The sequence below is a fragment of the Pithys albifrons genome, chromosome 1 (assembly GCF_047495875.1).
Source record: "Pithys albifrons albifrons isolate INPA30051 chromosome 1, PitAlb_v1, whole genome shotgun sequence".
In the NCBI taxonomy this organism is placed as follows: Eukaryota; Metazoa; Chordata; class Aves; order Passeriformes; family Thamnophilidae; genus Pithys; species Pithys albifrons.
The window spans coordinates 6,719,649-6,740,824 of record NC_092458.1 but is presented as its reverse complement, the minus strand read 5'-3'; the positions used below and the strand labels follow the sequence as shown (position 1 = coordinate 6,740,824).

The following is a 21,176-nucleotide window of genomic DNA, read 5'->3' as shown; positions in this document are numbered from 1 at the left end:
GCAGGGCCCAGGGGGAAGTGTATCATCAAAATGTAATTGGTCTGTTTATTTCACTTCAGCATTGCTAGCTTGTGGTAAAATTAAACAGCACTTACATCAATGTGTGGCACAAAAAAATGTCAGGATATCCTATTTTGTTGTGTAAAAGTCTCCCAAATAATCACTAAATTAAGTCATTAGATAAAGATTAAACTGGTGCCCTCATAGGCAACTTAATGAGTAGAGTACCATGTCCAAAACGAAAAAAAGGATGTAATTATAACACTACTGCCAAAAAGTTCTTCCACTGATCAGAGTTCCCTGTTACTTTAGGAAGCTTTGGAGTTACTTCATTCTTATGCCCTCTCTGAAATCACAGCCTACCAGTATAATCTCATGAAACAGCAGGGCTGGGAGCCAAGAGGGAGCTACTCCTGATGCTCATTTGAGATGTGTAAGAACTGTCAAGAGGCAGCACAAACAGAATGAGCTAATTATTCCCTGTGTTTTCCATTCTCACTAACATATTAACCCATTAGCAGACACCTGTACTTCATTGGTAAGTGGATGTTGAAAACGTTACTGTCAGCAACAATGCAGGTCTGGCAGGGAGAGACATTGAGGTATTTTCCTGATGCTGAGTTTAGTGTCAGCTGTTTTTAACAAGCAATTCTAGTGGCATGGAAAGCTGGAGAGAGGTGGCTGAGATGAGTGTGAGGCTTACAGCAAGACCAGAGTGGAGGCTGGAGGTTGAACATGCTTCATCCTGCCAGCTCACACTGCAGCCTGCAGGGTGGTGGGGGCTCACAAGGATGTGACAAGGTGTTAGGCAGCTTGTCGTTCAGGCATCACCAGAAAGGTGACTTCAGCGAAAAAGAGACTCACAGGGATCTACTGATCCAAAAGGAAATTGGCTAGTGCCATAAAGAGTTCACAAGAAGAATTAGACCTTTGGTGCCACAGCAAAGATTTAGCATCTGTCAGGCCTTTTAAAAGTGGTTATGGTACCTAACTGCTTCTGATTGAACTTGGTTGTAGTGGTAAATGCCTGAAATACCTTCAGATATCTGTTCTGTGGGAGATGAGTTTTCCACTTGCCTGCACAGTTCACTTTATTTCAAGAAACCAAGTTATGCTCTTGCGTGTGAGAGAAGAAGCAGCCTCATACCATTGGGTAGAAAACTCCAGCATGTTGCAGGACTCTGTTCTGTTGGTGTTTTCAGTGAACACCCTCTCTAGGAAATATCTTTTTTTGCCTGCAGATTTAAGTAATAGGATAGAATAGAAGCCAACTATCCTGGTAACCCAGAAACACTTCCCCTTTAGAGGAAAGGGTGGTATAAGATACAGATTTAATACATGCATTAAATAAATACAAAATAATAAATACAAAATTTAATGATCCTCCAGCCACTAATATTTCACCAAACACATGGATCAAAGTTGGTTTTAAACACTACTCCCCTCTTTGACTCAAGACTTTGGGAAAAATTCCTGCACTTTCACATATACAGGGCCAGAATGGATGGAGGATTACACAAATCAGAAAAGGGCAGGCAAAGGGAAGCAATACCAGAGAGCAGGGTTGCAATGACCAAGCATAGCAAAAGAAAGCCACAGCTTTAATTCAGCTTGCTTGAACTGTTCTTCACTTGTGGAAAGCATTAATATACATGTGTGTATGTATAGACATGTGTATATATATATATGTATATGCACAGGTGGAATCGCATGTTCAGTCAGGCCTTGATTTTAGTGTGGTGTAGGAGATGGCACAGGTTGCTATTTGTACTTTAACAGGGAAATCTGTTTTATATTACCCAGAGCAGATGATTAGCAGCTGTTTCCATGTAGACCTGCATTTCATTGCACCTCCTGCCTGCTGTACCATGCCAGGTTTAAACATGGTATTGCTTCTTCCTTTTCTCAGTAATAAGGGATGTGACTGGTAACATTTTCCTACCAGGAGCTGAGTTTCCATGTCACTGTGGTTCCTCCCCATACCTGTGGAGGGTGATGTCATACACAGCACACAGTTATGCAGGCACCACCTCCTTGTAAGCCTTTCATTGATTTCACCATTTTGTTCCTTCTAGCTTGTAGTTGGTGGGGAAAAGGAAATACCTGGTTGAGTCTGCCAGCCAGACAGCCATCCAAATAGTGTCAAAAATCACTAACTCGTGGAGCCTTGCCTTATAAGCATTTTGGTATGTCTCCCTCTTGTGCAGTTTGGATTCTTAATGATTAACCTGAGAAACCAACAACTACTTTTTTGGAGGATTTCTTTTCTCCCCTTCCCTGCAACACAGCTCAAACCCACATCCACTCTCCTTCCTTCCTTCTACTTTTTCACCTTAAATGTAAGGAGATTCCTTCTGTCCCTCTCCTAACTGTTAGCTGGGGCTTACAAGCCCAGCCAGGCTGTTGGACCCTGTGGCCATGTTACATCTTCTGCCCTTGCCTGCCTGTTGGCACAGCCTGAGTTGGGGATGGAAGGCTTGTCACAGCAGGCTCCCCTCTTCTCAAAGGGTCAGCAGACAGCTGTCTGCTACAGTACCTACCTACCAGTGAAACCATTGCAGGACCAGGCAAGTTTTGATAGACTCTTTTGTTAAACATGGCAGAGGCAACATGCTGTGGCATAGGAACCTTACAAAATGCTTTGTGGGTACTGGGATTATTAGTTAGCTTGTGGCAGATCAATTTGTCTGTTTCCAGCATAGACACATCGTGGTCAAGAAGGCAAAGAAAACCCCAGATATTTGTGCATTCCAACACAGTGGTTTATCTAGCTTCAGACCATTTCCCAGAGGCTTGGGATGCTCTTTGTTTTGGTGGAATATTTACTGCAGAAAGTCTCTGGGACACTTCAGGTAGATGCTTCCCCTGCACAAAAGATGAAACAAAAAGGTGTGGCTCTCAAACTGGAAGCAAATCTTCGGAATCTGAAGGGGGAAAATAACATGGTAGCTGTTTAATAATATAATTAGTGATGTAGTCTAACAAAATCACTTCCTTAAGTTCTTCAAAAGCTGAGCTTAGCTGGTTCCTCTGCTGGAGAGAGTGAGCTCACCAAAAGGAGCAAAGATGGGAGTTTAAATTTGTGGAGCCTGGGGATTTCAGTCTGACTATGCCTTGTTCGCTCCCTGTCACAGACTTTGCAGCAGCTTGGCTTTCTGGGGATTTGCAGAGGGTGGTACTTTTGTTCCAATGCAGTGCTAATTACAAGGAGAGGAGTGGGCGTGCGTGAGAGGAGCTGCGAAGGAAAGTGCGTCACTAAACTGTAAAGGTAGCAAACAGAAAAGAGGATAGCAGGGAAATGGAGAATTCCATCAGGGTGGCAGCAGCATCCGTTAGTCAGGATGAGAAGTCTAAAAGCAACGGAATTGAGCCTGAGAGGTGTCTGGAGGCACCATCAAAGACCTAAGAGGCCCCAATAGAGAGCTTTGATCCTTGAAAAATATGACCTTGTCAGCAGAGTGGGTGACAAAAGTTATGAGTAACTGTGATGCTACATGGGCAGTTCTGTGCACTCATTGCCCCAGGTGAAATCATGGGTTCCTCAGGTGCCTCACTGAAAGAGGAAAACTAGGCAAGATTTTAGTGGCTTGAGCTTTTACAGGGAAAGTGAATGCCAGAAGTGCGGGGACCTCCTCTGAAAATTCCATATATTTAGAGCAGATTTAAGAGAAGTATGTGCCCAGAGATTCTCTGTGTCCAGAGAGCCATGTGTTGGCCAGCTGGGTTGCAGTGGTGACCTTCTGCATGATTCTAATTCAATAGCATCTTCCTGAATCATCAGTTTATGCAGACCAATCATCTCTTGATCCATGTAAATACCAACGTTAGCTGTTTCTCTCTGGTCACTTTTCACTCAAGTGCCTTGTGTTCTTTTTGTTGCTCTTACAGTCTTGGTTTATAAGAGGGAAATAATGGAAAGATGAATTGCCCAAGGGAGCCAGGAAGTGGTTACTCTTAGTACCATCACAGAGCTCTGCACTTGCTCTTTTCAACAACAAATGACAACACAGTGTAAGAAATCCAACCAGTTTTTCCTGAGTGCCAAGAACCCAAAACATTCCTCACCAATTAGAGTTTCACCTACCCATCCATATCTCCATCTTTCTCTCTCTCCTGAGAAAATGTAAAAGTAGATACAAGTATTTGCTGCATTCCAAGTGATGCAAAGTACAGAAAGTTCAGCAACTTTTCCTGTGGAAAGCAGAATAATGAAAACCAAGAACATTTACTAGACGATGTGTCCTTTCATTCTCTTCGAATGTCTTTGCATTCATTTGAAGACAGCAAGACCTTCACTGTTACAAACTGTAGTGCCTGTGTATTCTTACATTTGGGAGATACAGTTCTGAATTTTGATTCCATGTGTTGCAGAGTTTGTGCAGCTCTGTTTCTGCTCCAGAGTTACAGGGTTGTTCAGGTTCGGATGGGACAGGGGACAAAATTACTGCTTCAGAGTAGAGACCCTTTTTTCAGCAGTGTGTGGACACAGCAACCCAGCAGTGTATTCAGAGGAAAAGGAAAGCTGAAACTTGTGACAGCAGCCAAGTGAGGGTGAAAAACAACTGCTGCATTTGCTGCTTTTCTGAGGTCATCTGCAAATCCTATTAGGCCACATTGTCTACTTAAACAAAACATTACCAGAGGCCTTATTGTTCCTTAGCAAGGCAACCCTGCTGTAATAGCATGGTTCACATACAATTCCACCAGTTTAAAAAAGAAAATATGCTTTAAGCTCAGCTCTATATGTAACAAAATACCTCAGATACTTTATGGTGCCAAGGGTTTCACCAACACCTACAGGAAATCAATCAAAGGCTCTAGCAGAAGGCTGAGGGAGGGGAGAATGTGCCTGTAATCTCATTCCCACCTACTGAGAGCCACTGAGAGCAGCAGCACCACCTTCAGTGTTTCTCTCGAAAATACTGAGAGCTTGGGTTGTGTTTGTGTGATACCTGCTGTCCTCTCCCCCACCATGGGTGGAACGAGGCATTGTCTTGCCCTCTTTAAAGCTTCCCCAGCCTCAGCAGCAACAAGCATTTAAGGGACCTGCTAGTTTTGTTCCCTTCTCTTTCCTTTTCAGGAAATCCTGTCCCGTTTTTGACACGGTGCTTATAGCTACATCACCTAGGCAGTGACAGAGTCCAGCTTGGCAGCCCCAGCCAGGTGGATGTTGTGGTGCATTCCAAAGACTCTCTGTCAGTATTCTGCTGCCTAACCTAGCCTGTGTCCTGCCCCCACAGTCCAGTGCCTCTTCTTGTGCAGTCTGAGAGCTGTTTGAGGGCAGAAGTCCACTGTGCGCAGTTCCTGTGAGGCCCACGTTGAGTGGTAGGTGCCTAACCCAGGAGGAGAGCCCTGAGGAGCACCAGCCATGCAGATTCCCAGGCCAGCAGCATGGGGAGGGAGGGCAGGACAAGTTCCCCTGCATTGTGTTTAGACCTGCAGGGGCAATGTTGCCATCCAGGTTCATTAAAGGTACTTGTCATTCAGGACTGAACCTTAGGGTTGAACTCAATTGCTGTCCTCCTTGATGGGGAGCCTTTGTGATTTAGGAAGCCATGGGTTTCTGATGGCAAGCCTGGAAGTGGTGGCTGGTTGCCAGTCCAGGCTCTAGATCACTAGCAAAGTAACTGCAGATAGCATGGAGTCAAAGCTCTGGCTTTCTCTGTCAGCAAGCCATCCTTGTCCTAACCCCCTGGGGGCACAACCTTGGCAGGTGTTGCTGGGGAAGAGACACCTGAGGAATGATCTCTTTTGCCTTGCATAACAAGAGATGGGGGAGAGAGAGAGAGAGACCAATGAAAAATACTCATTTGTCAAACCAAGGAGGGTTTTTCCCTTTTGCAAATCACTCCTATTCAATGTTCAGTGCTACGAACTGATAGAGAGAGAACTGATAGAGAGAGATCCCAAACTTCTGATCGCATTGCTGCATGGACTTTTTAAGAAAGCATAAAAACTGAAGACCACAGGAGATTTTAACCACTCTAAGTAGCTGAATAGCTACTGAATGTTTTACTCTTTAACACATTAGATGTTTCCATAAGAAAGAAATTCAAAAGAAAGAGAAACACATGTCATTTCTATTTTTCTTTCAGTCCTGGCCACCACTGACAGTGATGAACCTAGCTGGCCAAGCAGGGAAGGACACAATGGGAGGGTTTAGGGAGCTCTGTACAGGCCCACAACAGTTCCATCAATAAAGTCTCCAACCCTTCTTCACTTCCACATCTCTTAAAAAAGAAAATAAAATGAGTGCTTTAAAAATAGCTGTCCCCTAAAAGGCCAGAGGAATAAACTGATGAGAGATATGGCTAGATCAGTTGCTGATTGCAAAATTCTGGGATTATATAAAGATCTATACAAATGCAAACACTTCATGTGATGGGATGAGGAGATTTGGGTTTCTGGAGTTCTTCCTGAGCCTGAGGAGAGGAGTTGCTATACTACATAGTACGGGCTTGAATGGGATGATCCTCAGGTAGTTCCTGGTGGGTTAGAAATGTTATTTCTAAACACAAACTGTCTTCTCTTTTGGTAATCAGTAAGAAAACCACTAATCCCCTGAGGACAAATGTACTGCAGTATGTGCTAAACTTTCAGCCAGTGGAAATTACTCTGTCTTGGTGCAGGGTTATTCACCAAGTAAAACTAATGCTTGAGAGTAAGCAGCCTTCCTACAAGAGCCAGGAAAACATGTACCAGTGTCAAAGCCAACACTGGGCATGAGGATCTCAAGGGCTTTGGAAACAACCAGAAAGCCATGTCCAGGCAATGTCTGTCCGTTCCATGAACGTGTGTGTCAGTGTGCAAGAAGCAGCAGGGGCAGAGCTACCTGTCCCACTGGCCGGCTGCTCCCCAGGGATGCACTGGCTTCTAATCACCACTCAGTTAATCCTGGCACTGCACTGCACTGCCACTTGCAAAGTCTGTATGGAATTATCAAACAGTTTGCTCTGAGGGAAACAGTGTCTGAGAAGTTGAAGTGGTTTAATGTTTTCTAAATGAAGCATTTCAAATATCAGAGTGACACTTCATCCCTAGCTTTTGCTTTGTTTTTTTTCAGAGAAGCAAAACTTTTTTTTAATTATTTTTTCCTTTACAATCCTTCCAGTACTAGTTACAACAAATATTTTAAACCTGCAATAAATAAATTTATAAATATATAAATAAATAAAGATTATAAATAAATAAATTACTATATTTATATATTTTATGTTATATAACAGATATATTATTAATCTTTAAAAACCAAACTGTAGTGCAAACAGCTCTGGTTTGGTTTGCCATGCTGCCAGGTCATTAATGTGCAGTTATGTCCAGTCTCCAGTCTGCTGTTGAACCTTCAGGTAATAGTAAAGTAAAAAACGACCACAAGTGACAGCATTACTGACTGTGGAACAACACTACTGAGTATCAAAAATAAGAGACAAAAATAAGTAGATTTTTCTAGGAAGGAAAATGACATATCACTCCAAGGCCACCTTCACAGACATAATCTTGAGTGCCATTATCATCACGTTCTGGCCAGGATCTGATCCCTGATAGCTTCCTCAGCAGGATGCTTCCAGGGCTTCTTTTAGTGGTACTAACAAAGCCTCCAGCATTATTTGACTGCAATACCAGAGATATGATTTCTGTCAGTAAGTCATTCCAGTATTACTACACCTTGCACTATTTCTCTTTTTTCTCTCTTTCTCTGCGCGTCAAGTTTTTATCTTTTTCTCCTGAAGGCAATAGCAAGAAGGATCAGTTGCAGCACTTTTTTTCTGGAACTTAGGAGGTGTTAAATATTCTCCTTGTGGTCTGTTTAAATTTGTTAAACAGTTTGCAAAGGTTTTTGATAGGTTTTATATAATCAGAATAATGATACATTGTTCCTTTCTCTGTTTTTTCCTCCTTTTTTGTTTTTCCTTTTGTCTCATTACAGTTGAAAGTATAGAGGAAAAAACAGCAGACTCCTTGCAAGATTTGTGCAGAGCCTTGGAGCAGGCCAGCCTGTCTCCTTTAGGAGAACACCGGATTTCCACTAAGCTGGAGTATAAGAAATCTTTTATAAAGAGATGTAGCGATCCAGTAGTCAACGAAAAACTGCACCAGCTGCGAATTCTGAAAAGCACTTTAAAGGTGAGATAAAAGAGGGAGGAAAAGTCCTGCCCCAGGGTTGGATTGGGCTGTATTGTAAGCAGAGATTATTGTGCATAGCTGGAGTCCAGGCTGAACCTGGTGTGAGAAACAGGGGAGATGCAGGGAAGTGCTTCTTGAAAAGCAGAGAAAAATATGCTTGGGAGAGCAGTTGAAGTGAAGGGATCAGTTTTTATTTCTGTACAGATAAAATCTCAGCCAGCTGCTCCTCCTCTAGCTAGTTAAACAGAATTTGATACCAAATTATTGGAGAAAACCTTAATCCCTTTTTTTGTTCCTGTACATCTTCATTTACCAAAACACATTCACTCTGTAATTGCTGATACCTAAAGTTAAGCAAAGCCAGCCTTGTGGAAGGGAACAGTATCTCTTGCAACACTTGATTGTTTTCTAATTGATGAGCTTGTTCCAGGAGGAAACCACACGGTTTTGTGTGCTTGCTTTCTGTGTAAGCTGATAGGATCATCGTATTTAATCAGTAAGATTGATTAAATAAATAAATAGTGGTAATGATAGATATGAAGATTTTTATGGTTATTTTAAATGTACCACAACTCATTTAACCTTCTTGTCAGCTTCCTTTGTTTGTTACAACAGTTTCAATTCTGTCCTGATAGAGATTTCAGCAAACAATATGCTGGATTTCCCCAGGGACCCTGTTAACTATATTAAATTGCCACATTTGAAGTCACCAGATAATTGTACAGTGCATTTTGTAACAGCTTTCATCAAAGAAGGCTTTATCAACATTAATTAATTTAGTTTTCTATCACCTAGAGAAGCATTTAAGCAGTATTATTTTCCTGCTGTGGGTCCCCCATCCTGAAAATAATCTTACACATGCTTAAATTTCTGTACTGTATCATCTCATTGAAGGCAACTTGCACTATTGTCTGGATATGTGACTATTTGCGGGATTGGAGGCTGACAGAAAAAGTCAAGGTGCAGAGGCTTTCCATGTGACTTCTACAAGCATGAGAAACTGAAACAAAATCGCAGTACACTCAGACACATCAGGATGCCACAGCACTGTAGCTGTGCTTTTGCACCATGGCAGGGTCACTCATACAAAAGCTGTGGCTCAGCATCAGCAGCCTGCTGCCATGCTGAATTGTCTGTTCTGTTAGTATTTACTGGCACCTGAGATACAGTACACCAATGGCTTCCTGCAAATGAAATTGCTTTCCTTCAGGGAAGTCCAAAAGCAGCACAACGTCTTGACCAGGTGGATGCCTGTTTTCATGCTTCTCTGAAACTTATTCCTTTTGGACCAAGCAAACACAATTTGTTCCTTCTCTGTCCATGAGTGATATTTTCTAAACCTGTTGGACTGGTATTTGTACAAATCATTCTGAAGTACATGTCACCAATAATTGAAAACGCAATGGCAGCAAGGAACAATGACAGATAATTGCTCTTTCTTGAGTAGAACAGCAGTGTAGAGCCATGTGCTGGTTTTGCAATGACATCATAGTAATTAATGACAAGTTTCTAGCTCCATTATAGTCCAGAGCTTCACCTCTGCCATACTACTGGTAGTTGTATCAACCAATAGCTACTGCTGTTACCTAGAGAGTCCTTTTTATCAGTGCCTTTGATTTCTCCTTCCTGAATGCAGCCAACTGCACTGGCTTGTTAGAGCTGATGTTCTGAACTGCCTTTGAATTTTATCTTACATAATAGAAGCCTGAGACTGCCCTCCAAACTGCTTCTAGCTCTTGTTGCCCAGTCTTCTAAGTCCTTAATGAAAGACCCCTCTGCTGTCTTTTCTGTGATAACACAAAACCATTCTCCTGCCAGTGAGTATAAGCTACCTGGCTGGACCAGCCACAACCTACGAGAAGCAGGTTATGGTAGTTCAAGCAGAGATGTGCTAATCAGGAATTGCCATAGTTTCATTTCCACTGGTCATTCTCAGCTTGCTCCTCCATTTTTGAAAATGAGTATTCTAGCAGTAGTGTTAATTAGCTGCTATTGGCAAAGCATGAAAAATACTTTTCAACGTGCTGCTTAAGGGCAATGTCTCTGAGCCTTCTGATCTGCCCTGTCAATGTGGCCTGATACAGCTTAGTATTTCCCCTTACCATGCTCTCCAGAAAGAACTAACATACTCATAGTATGGACATGGAAAACGTGAATCAGCAATGCGGAATGTGACACCCATCTAGCAGGGAGGTTAGAGGGGAGATCGCTGGTGACCACACTATTCCTGCAGAGAGGAGCACTGCTGGAAACCGGGCTGTTAGCTGTGTTTCCAGCATTTATGTCTGTGGCTCCAGCTTCCACCACTTGCAACAACCATGAATGGCCACGGGTATATCTGAGGTTTACTCTGATCCATACCAGCTGCCTGTCAGCTCTCTATAAACTAATCACCAGAGAGCAATTATGATACAGTCACATCCCCTGCCTCAATGATGCATGAGGAGGTACCAACAGCTATGTTACATTTAAGCTTCTTCAGCCTTCTCTTTGCCACTGCAGTGGTAGGAGGAGGTTGCAGCCAGTCACCCTATCACATACACTAGATTAGTGACGATGAGTTGTCATTAACGTGGGACTCCTTGCACAAGCCTTTGCCATGTAGCTCTCAGATGCCCCCATGACTAGCCTGGTAAAAAGGCTTAGCTGTGCTGGCGGGCAGGGGCCACGTGTCTACATCCCACACGGTATTTCTGATGCTGAGAAGAGCAAACAGATGGCACTTTGTTGCATGAAACCCATCTTAAGAAATGCAAGCAGCTAATAGTAAACAGTGCAGGGCTTGCTTTTTGTTGGACTGACCAAGGGGAGAGGAAGGGGAATAGGGACTGTTTCTGAAAGGAGGTTGCTGGAAGAGGTGAGTGAAACTCTGGCCTTACAGCATGAAGTGTGACACCCTGTAGGAAGGGCTCCTGTTCATGAGCAGTCATGTAGCAGGTAGTCCCTGTGCTCTTAGGGGCTCTGTGGCTTGAGCTTGCACTCCCCATTCTCTCCTTTCACCCACGTGATTGATGTTACCAGTGACTCATCACTTGCATTGATTCTTTGCTTTTTCCATTTCTCTCACAGGCCAGGGAAGGAGAAGTAGCCATTATAGATAAAGTTCTGGATAATCCAGCTTTGACATCTAGAGACTTTCAAGAATGGAAACAAATGTACCTTGATCTCTTCATGGACATGTCTCAAAGCAGCACCCCCAGGGACTCTGTTAATGGCTCATCTGAGGTTGATGCCCTTATAGCCTCCTTAGCACACACTCACTCTTACATAGAAACACATGTATAAAGGTCTCTCTTTTTGTCCATTTGCTACACTCCAGCCCTTTGCTTAAGTGCATAAGGTAGTTTTTATATCCATATGTGAGATCACTAGTAAATTATATTTTAATGTTACTCAGCTGTGTGAAGTAAACCTTCAATGGTCAACAATACCACTTCTTTAAAGAAGATTTGCATATTTTATATGCTACCAATGCTCTGCTTGTGTTTACTTTCTGTGAATTAACAAACATGATCTTTAGCTATTAAAGAAAAGTATTTAAAAGCATTTTTGGAAGACTGTGGCCTTCATGCGGGATGTTCCACACACTAAAGGTTTTGTTATAGAAGGTCATTTTACAATGGTATTTTATATTCTGTAATTCCAGCATAGCATTGCATTTTTGGAGTGCAGGTACTATTTTGGTGGTGGGAGAAAACCAATTTTTATATTTAATGAGAAACTCTGGGAGTTTTCTTAAATAACAGGGGGAAATTGTAATTCAGTTGTTGTGTTTCAGTTTTGTCAAACACACAAAAGGATGAAAATCAGCAGATGGAAAATTACTAATGTGAATTCAAGTATCAAAATGTTAGGTCTTATTTCTCTGTGCTTTTTTAAAGCAAGCCTGTTGCTGAGGTTTTCCCTCAGTGCCAAGGGATGCTGGCTTGTATTATAATTAAGACAAAACTGTGTGTTATTTGTCTCTTAATCACATTACGTTGATTTAAAAAAAATTAGTCATGATACTGTGATTGATGAAGCTTTTGCACTGAAGGTATCAGTATAATGTGCAGATTTTGCAAAAGAGAAAATGTAGACTTTGAACATCCTTGGTATCAGGGTTTCTTTTGCCCAGAAAAGCAGCAGTGGAAAAGGTTCCCAATGAAATGCTCCAAATCTGAGATGCTTTGAAGATTTCCACAATAGAAAAGGAGTGAATAGGATTTTTCAAGCCTTCTCCTATGTGTTTTCTGAGCTGTGAAATTTGACTGTATTGTGTGCAGGGAAAATGTATTATGAGAGCAGAGCTGAGCACAGAACCTGAAAAATAGCTGAGGAGTAAAAAAGCCTCTGGTTTGCTTTTGAAGGGGAAGGGATGTCTCTGGGTTCTGCTGAGTTCACGAGCCAATTAAAATGGCTTCCATGAGATTTGAGATCTGCTGGAGACAACCCAGGGAATATGAGTGAAACCAGCTCCTTAGAGTTAGACATATGCCTGGAATAAAAGTGGGAGGGAACTCTTAAAACACATGTTTACTTTTTATGAACTTGTTTTTGAAAAGTCATCACAGCATGACAAAATATTTCTGCTGCTCTTCAGTATTTTGCTGCATAAGCTAGGACTCATGACATGATCTAATAGTGCTCATGTAAAAAGGAAAAGCCTCCTTTATACTTCTTACAGCGAGTTGTACTCTTAACCAACTTTAGACTATTGCCTGTACAGCTCAGTGAATGTACTTTAAACTTTATGAGCTCTGACATTTCCTGGCTGTTATATCCATGAAGGGATGAAGGAAAGAATGGACACATTTATCTTCTCTCTCCTTTCTTTCTTTATTTTATTTCTTTCTTTCTCTCCTCTTTTTCTCTCTCCCCTTTTTCCTTCTTTTCCTTTCTTCCCCTTTCTCTTTTCCTATCTTGTTACTGCATTTGGATTGCAAATGTTCTGCAGATTTTGCACAACTGTACAGAAGAGTGGCCTTTCTGTAGCCCATTTTCAGTAATCCTATATTCAAGTCAATATGGATGACAAATCATGTATTAACGTTTGTATAGAATTCTGGATCCAGTGTAAGATTTGTACTATTAGAATATTGTTTGTATAAACTGGACATTTGCTTACTGCATGGGTACTGAATTGTATATTAAATTTGTGAGGTTTTTGTAAATTTCTCCTTAAAAATGCTTGACTTGAAATGGATTGTGGTATTGTTCCAAGCATTTAGATTCTCTTGCTATTGTTTTACTGGACCAAAAGTAAATATATTCATATGAAAAACTCTTTATATCTGATGGATGTATATGCACATTGTGTAGTTGATTCCTTGTCAAAACCAAGGCAGTTCAGAAGACTTAGATCTGTTGCTATGCAACAGCCATTCTGCCTGCACTTTACATTAGTAAAGTTAGCTTTATTGCTTTAAAGGTGAAAATTAAACATTACAGTTTTTTAAGCTAGTCTAGTGACAAAGAACATGTGTCCTCTCCATTGTGCTGCCTTCTTTTAAGAGTATTAAATGTTCTTCTATATATATATTTTTATTGTATTAACTCTCAGCCTAGAAAGGGAACACTGTAAAATGAAGTACAATAAATTTAGCTTTTAAATGAACATTTATGATTCAAGATTGAATTTACTCCATAGCAGAGTGATTCTGTGGCATCTGACCATTTTACCTGCATTTCACAGATCCACGTGCCTTTATGTACCTCTGTAATCTGTGACTTCAGACTCTTCCAGCATGGCCGAAAAGGACTATTGCTGACTCATATATAGGCAGACAGTGAATAAAGACTTCTGAAAACCTTCAGTTACCTCCCTCCCCTTTGTACTCTCGGATGAAAGTAAAGCTTTTTTGACTGCAGGCTTCTCTCATGTACCAGTTCAACAGCAATGAGCATTATGAGCAGGTGTGATAAAACAGCATATGCTACCCAGGTAAGTGTCAAGGCATTACTTACAGGTTGTTACTCCTGTAACAAGCTTCTTAGAGTCGAATAATAAGGATACCTATTCAGCTCTGGCCGTCTAAGCTAACACAGGGTTTGGATACAAAAGAAATGTACAGTACTAGTAGAGTGCCTCTTTTAAAATAACATAAAATAAGCATCTGGAAAGCATTTACAACAAAGGCCACTAGAAGAGAAATGGCTTCTGTCAAACAAACACTGTTTTAACTTAGGGCTGTAACTGACTCTACACAGTAAGAAATCTGTGCTTTCTGTCAGTAATTTCCTTCTGGTTAGCCAAGGCATTCTTGTGTAGTATGCAGCATATCAAATAATACCTTTTCCTTGGCTACTAATTCTTGTAGGCATCAATTTTCTTGTCTTTATACACCTCGCTTTCGTTTTGCTTAGCCATAGCAGAAAAACTCAATAGAACTTACAGCTGGGAAAATAACTTCTGATTGAGAAGACAGAAAAGATGGATTATATTTTTTAATATTTGAAAAATATGACTTGCAACACCTACTAATTGCTATCTAGGTATTACTCTTCAAAAGTCAAGGATTACAATTATCACTTATTGCCTCTAAACATGCTACTTGGTACATCCTTGCTCAGTGAGATCAGCGTCCGGCTCTATAAATCCTTGCGGTGTTTTCCATGCTGGAGCCAGATTTTCTTGCCTGTTTCCACAGAGGATTTGGCTTATGCAAACAAAACTTCTACTCTCTCACATTCAGTGCCACTGCAATTTTTTTCTTCTCCAGGACTGCCCTGCTTGCTCCTCTGCTGGGATGGATGTTGCTCAGTGTGCGAGCTCAGCAGTTTGGCAGCTTCTTGCACTGGCTGTCACTGTCCTGTTCGTCGGCCGTCTCAGAGAGCTGGAGCACCGCGCACTGCAGCCCACACCATGGCAAAGGCGCTTTGCAGATCTCTTCCCAGCCATCGTTGTCGATGTCATAGCCAACCACATCTTGTGTGGAGACTTCCAATGAGTTTTGCCATTTCTTTCCCCCAATAAGAAGCGCTGTTTCCTCTACCACTGCCAGGCCATAGGAAAATCGATCATAGACCAGTGGTCTTAACCGGGTCCACTGGTTTTGTTCAGGGTCATACCTTTCTATTTCAGAGAATGGTTCATATAATCCTAAAAAGGTGTATATGGATTCCCTGATTGTTGCCATCTGATGCCCAAACCGAGCAATGCTCATTGGGGCTCGTTTCATCCACTGCCCTTCAAGTGAGCTGAGAGAATATACATCATTGCTTGTGCTGGCTGGGGCTGAGTACTTGCCACCAGAGATGTATATAGTGGTCTTGCAAACAGCACCGGCATGGCCATGTATCTTGCATGGAAATTCCCTGCCCTTCGTCCATCTGTCCCTGCTGATATCGTAGACTTCCACAGATGAATGCAGTGACCCATCCTCACCCCTTCCACCAATGGCAAAGATATTCTTGCCTAGGACACAACAAGAAAACTGGCATCTCTTTTCCAGCATGCTTGTGATTTGGGTCCAGGTGTTAAATCTCGGATCATAACGATAGACCTTGTTCGTAACCAATAAGATCTTTTCTGTTTTAGCATCACCCAGGGTGCCACTTTCTATTTCCCCACCCAAGACATAGAGGAAGTTCCCCACCACACATACACTGTGGTTCTGCACCCTATCCTGCATCTGCGTGAGAGTTCGCCATTTGTGATTGTAAACATCGAAGGCCACCACATCGGTGACAAGTCCCTCACTTACTGTCCCTCCCCCCAGCAGAATGATCCGAGTTTTCTGGTTCCTCAGCGTGGTGGACTTATCCTGCAGGACAGGCTGTTTGAATACAGATGTGTGATAATTTATTGCTTTTATGATCAAGCACTTAATACCTGCTGAGAGGGACACTTCTGACTGTGTGTAGGTTTTTCTCAGCTCTTCCACTGGGATGAGACCGTATCTTATGTGCTCTAAAAGGCTGCTTGCATGATCCAGCCTGGACTTATCCTGCTTCAGCCACAGCAGCACAAGATTCAACAGGCGACTTTCTTTTACCGTAGGGAGATCTGGTGATTGAATCACTGCGAGCAAAGACCTGAAGTTGAGCTCAAGAAGTCCTGACAAATCTGAGTCCAGCAGCTTCCAGACATTATTGATAATGTATTTTTCTGTTGCTGCTAAGGCATCTGGCAGATAGAACTTCCTGGCTACGTTGGCAGAGAAGCAGCAATTTTCCAAGGCAAGATTGTTAATTAAGTACTGATTGCACAAGCCGATAGCATCAGTCACTTGCAAGTAGCTTGCTGCTTCCAAAGTGTCCTCCAGGCTTTCAAAAGAAAGGGGCAGCAAGGATGTGTAAATAAAATCCAGGATGTGCTGCAGACCCGTGGGCGAGACAACTTGTAGATGAATGACGCTGGCTTTAGACTCTTGGGTATAACTTTTGAACATGGCTCGGAAGTAGTCACTGGAGCATGCCAACAAGGACTTGTGTGCAGGAAACTCATTTTCTTTCACTTTCAGCAAAATATCACACAGAAAGCCCTCTGTTCGCAGGCTCTGGTAGTGGGCAAGCACAGCAGTGCAGTGTGCTTTGCAGTAGGACAGGAAGTAGCTCATTGTAGACAATGCAATGCTTTCCCCTTGAGTTATTAGAGCTAAAATGCAATTAGGTATTGAAATAGCTGTCTTACTCAACAGCCATTGCTTGAATGCCCACCAGACCTCCAGCTGTTAGAGAAAAGCCCAACCAAAAAAAATTATAAAGTCAGTCTCTTGCCTGGCATACGGAGACAGTTAGTAGATTCATAGTGAATTCAATGCATTCCTTTATAGAAAAAACAGCTGCATGTCATAACAGCTGTAGGATGCTTACTGTTCTCGCCTCCACAACTTGTGCAAGAATGAAGAATCCACTGTTGTGCTGAGCACTTGCTGGGCTGGCCATCAGGTGACAGATGAGGGAGCTAGATGACAATCCCAGTAAATGGCCCTTAGTATCTGCTCAGCCGTCGCCCCCGACCCTTCTTGCTCCACAGGCAGATCAAATTGATCCTCTCTGGCTGCCAGCGCGTGGCTCTGAGCAGACACAGCTCAGAAGGGAGTGCTGGCCTTTCTCCTCTTGTTTGTATTTCAAACTCCAACCAGTTTAGTCCTTGTCACCCCTGGGACAGGAGCCCACTTTTCATCCTCTTTTTGCACTGTCTTGGGAAGCCTCAGCTGAAGATCAAATCAGTTCCCAGGGATTATTATGGCAAGATTTTCTGAGCCCACAAATCTGTGATTAGTCACTGGTTCGATTTGACATGCATTTCTGGGCTCTCTGCTTCACGTGACACCATAACTCACTGCTACCAGAATAGCCACAGGCTCATCCCCTTGTCCCCCTTGCCCAGGAGCCAACCCTGGGCGGGTCCGGGCAGGCGGATGGAGGAGGTTCCACTGACAGCCACAGCCAAAGCAGCTGACTTGGAATGACCTGGCTGGAAATCACAAGGGTAACACATTCGTACAAAGTGGTGACAAAAATAGATTCCCCCAGTTCGGCCATAATAAATAAAAATCTGTTTATAGAGGAGGCTTTGCATAATTATGCTCTCAGTTACCAGCTGGGAACAAACCCTGAGCCCCCAGGGATGGGCCTGAGCTGTCTTGCTCAGCTTTCTCACTTTCAATTTGTCCCCAATTAGAAGCACTTATACAGGGATTATCCCTGATTTTCACCTGGGCACTTCAGGGTCTAATTTCTACCAAGAATAGCAGCTCTGGGAAGGCTACACATTTTGACCTCTTAAAGCTTGCTTTTATTTTTTTTATTTTTTTCCCCTGCGTAACTCTGGGTGGAGGTGTTCAGGAATCTCCTCCTGACACCTTTTTTTCCCAAATTAAACACCTCAGGACTTGCAAACCTTGCCAGGGTTGATAAATGCGAGACCATTTCTCTGCATCATGAGCCAGCAGATTTGAGGACAGAGGAGGATCCCACAGGACTGAAAAATTTCGCCTTTTGCCGAAGCCCAAGGTAAAGCCTTTTTACTGTATTTGCTTATATTTGTTTATATGATGTCATGAAATGCTGGCTTACCCCTGTAATTGAGGACTGTTTGGAAGCTAACTGGATCCTAATGTAGATCATGCATGCTGTGTGGCTGTTCTAGCGAGCTTAAACTGTCTTGCTAAGCAGCCTGAGACTTACACATGCTCTACTCTGTTTGCAGGAAAGGATTTCAAAAACATTCATCATTGCTGTATAGCCCTGAAAATTGATTCTCTGCTTGAATCCACTTTGTATCACGACATTATAGGCAATAAATCAGGATTTTGCTATAAGATCTTCCCCTTTGCTAGCAAAATTAAATATATAGGCAGTAGTGATGATGGAGAAAAGGGATGCTTGTTTCTTTATCCCAGTGGTTTTTGTCTATATCCAAGTTGCAACAATGCTAAGATATTGTTGTGCGAGAGTCCAAGCTTTTTTTTTTTTTTTTTTGATGCTTTTTCTGTTTTGGAGGTAGAGACCAGAGACCAGGTAGCTCTGTCACCCCTCAGCAGTCATACATCCTGGCGATGAGGGACCAGGCCTTAAATGCTCCCACTCCTAGAGATACTGCCTTCCCCAGTTTAACCCCATAAGGTACCAGATTTCAGTAACACAAGGTGCAGATAAACCTCCACTGATTTCAAACAGCAGGCAGGCACTGTGCCATCACAATTTCCCTGGCAGCCTGAGGAATGAGGCAGGGGAGCACAGGGGCTGCACCCACAGTGCAGGGCTGAGTTTGAGGAGTGTTCGGTAGCAGTTCTGGCTTATAGACCTCTTGGCATCACCTTCTCCTCATCAACAGTGCTTCTCCTCCATCAGCCCTTAACATGTGCTGCCATGACTGCTCTCAAGTGGGTGTTTGGGAGGTGACACAGCAAGGAAGTGATGCACAAAGAGGAATGAGGAAAATCCAAAAACAGAACAGCAGAGAAGTCTCTGTGGTGCAGGTTGGGTCCTTGGCTGCCCACACTGTGTGACCTCCTAAGCAGATGTAATTCCCCAACCCCACAGCACAGCAGAGGTGAGCTGTGTCTGGGCAGGTGGCTGGGGACCCATCACTGGGAGAGAGCCTTGTCACATGACACCCATCTGATGCACAGAAACTGAGCTGGTGTTCTGCCCTTGAGCCATGTCCAACAGCTCCCCAGCACTGCTAGACTATGTAGGCTGGGATTCCATAGTAGACCAGACTGAGGACACATAATTAAATCCTACTTCCCCTAGATCCAAATGTACCAGAAAGTGGTCAGACTTATGGCTTGGCCAGCTGAGAGTATTGCCAGCAGCAGACAATACACACTCCCCTGACCAAGTGATGCTCTCCCAGGCAATCTGCATTTTCCTCTGCCTCAGCAAGGCCAGACCAGACACTGATCAACCTTCCACCAACTTTTCTGGCATGTACAAAATACCAGCACGGCTCTGACCAAAGCTCTGCAATTTCAGAGAAGCCCAGCAATGCTCAGTCTGAACATCCCTGAGTGTGCCCAGAGTGATGCTGTGTTAACCAAACTGGTTGTGCATCACTTGCTTTACAAATTAATTCCGTACATGGGCTCCGATTTATACAGGTCAGTTGCTGGTGCTGATTTAACTGAACTAATTTAATACCAGTGCCAGATAAACAAGTCCTATAATTATATGCAGATTTGCTGTGCTATTCCCTCTCAGACTTACTTCATCTTCATGGCAAGCTGGCTAATAGAAGTAGTACAAATCATGATCCTTATAAAGCTGTTTATTTACATGGAGATTTTTTTTTCTTTGGCTTATACTTGAAATAAAACCATATCCTTTCCAGTCCCTTGCACTGGAGTGACAAAAAAACTATTATCATTTTCAAAATGTGGTTTCTCCCTGCTCTACTTCTAGGCAGTTAGCCTTGTCTAACTAGGGAGGCTGCCCAGCCAAGATCCTCCTTTGTCAACAGGCAAATCACCCTCAGGCAGCATCTCAGGTCTTCAGCTCCTTTGGAGGAATATTTAATGTCCATTGGTAAGAGAGCAGACATTAACAGCTAACTTACAGGTCTCAGCAAGAGACCTCTCACGAGGTGGGATGCAGTCAAACCATGTTCTTATTCTCCTCAGCTGTAATTTGGAAGATCAGATCTAATGTTTGACTCACTAGATGGTGCTTAAAATTAGGAAAATATTAGTGTTTCAATGCTGTTGATTTGTTGGGAATAGATAATACATTTTTAATCATGTGCATCATTTAGATTTTAAATTAGGTTTAGCTTTCAGACTTTCGGTGTATTTTCTCTTGAAGTCATTGCTCTACTGCAGTAGGCAGTCTGCAATAAAAAAGAAGATTCAGAGTTCTGCTGTGAAAAATGTTGGCTTCCAAGTTTGCAGTTGTTTTTTTTCTATACAAAGCTGAAAAGTGGCCCAAATTGCAATGTCATGTTCATTTAATATTGCAAGTAAGTCATCAGTTAATAAACAATTCAATTACTATTTCAAATTTTCCCAATTATTTTAAGAGTAAATTTTATAAAACAAGTTGCACAAGTAAAATTAGGCTCATTAGCAACAAGTGGCTTACTGTAAAATATTCATTACAAAAATCCACAGTGGATGATTCTAGGCTACATTTTCTTCCAAAAGAAATTAGTGTAGTCTGAAGGACAAGAGAGTAAATGCTTCAGGTGATCTGTAATGTACCACATGAACAAATACATCAAAAATGAGACAAATCATGAATAGGGATGATGTAGCATACAGGTTTTCTAGAAATTACCAATCAGAAAGATCATATTGATTTACGTTGTCTCATAAAAATCTCTGGACTAGAGTCTGTTCTTCATCCTTAAATAATCACTCACAGTAGTATTTGGGTCAGCCCATCTATTTAAAGCAAGGGATGCTTAGCTCAGGAAAGCAGCCCTTAAGAACAAAACAGTAAGAGGGAGGAATTTTCTTGCAGCCAAAGCAATGCCTGGTGAGATCATGTCTCTTTATAAAAGCAAAAGACAGTTTGGATGAGTTTGGATGAGGTGAGTTTAGACCTTTAGGTTTTCTCCATTTTGGCAGGGGGAGTCTGTGGATGAGTGGAGCTTTAAGCACTGTCTGAGTGGTGCCACAGGA

General features: G+C 42.4%; 2 protein-coding genes across 6 annotated transcripts in view; one reads left to right on the top strand and one right to left on the bottom strand.

Moving 5' to 3' along the window:
* The window catches only part of CNKSR2 (connector enhancer of kinase suppressor of Ras 2), a 209,991-nt gene extending 196,321 nt beyond the window's left edge, over positions 1–13,670 (top strand). For 2 of the 5 annotated variants that reach the window (XM_071551813.1, XM_071551983.1), the window contains 2 exons: positions 7,928–8,124; positions 11,194–13,670. In XM_071551813.1, coding sequence (XP_071407914.1) covers positions 7,928–8,124; positions 11,194–11,409 — 413 coding nt within the window. In that variant the 3' untranslated portion in view covers positions 11,410–13,670. The remainder of the gene's footprint in view (positions 1–7,927; positions 8,125–11,193) is intronic. The other 3 variants (XM_071551731.1, XM_071551904.1, XM_071552078.1) reach the window with 2 other exon arrangements.
* Positions 13,671–14,876: 1,206 nt separating this feature from the next.
* Positions 14,877–16,664, bottom strand: KLHL34 (kelch like family member 34). The gene has a single exon (XM_071569439.1). The coding sequence runs from the start codon at positions 16,662–16,664 to the stop codon at positions 14,877–14,879; it is 1,788 nt and encodes a 595-aa protein (XP_071425540.1).
* Positions 16,665–21,176: the final 4,512 nt, after the last annotated feature.

What these genes read in the sequence shown, in the direction of transcription:
- KLHL34 (XM_071569439.1), bottom strand. Translation starts at nt 16,664, where the DNA reads ATGAGCTACTTCCTGTCCTACTGCAAAGCACACTGCACTGCTGTGCTT.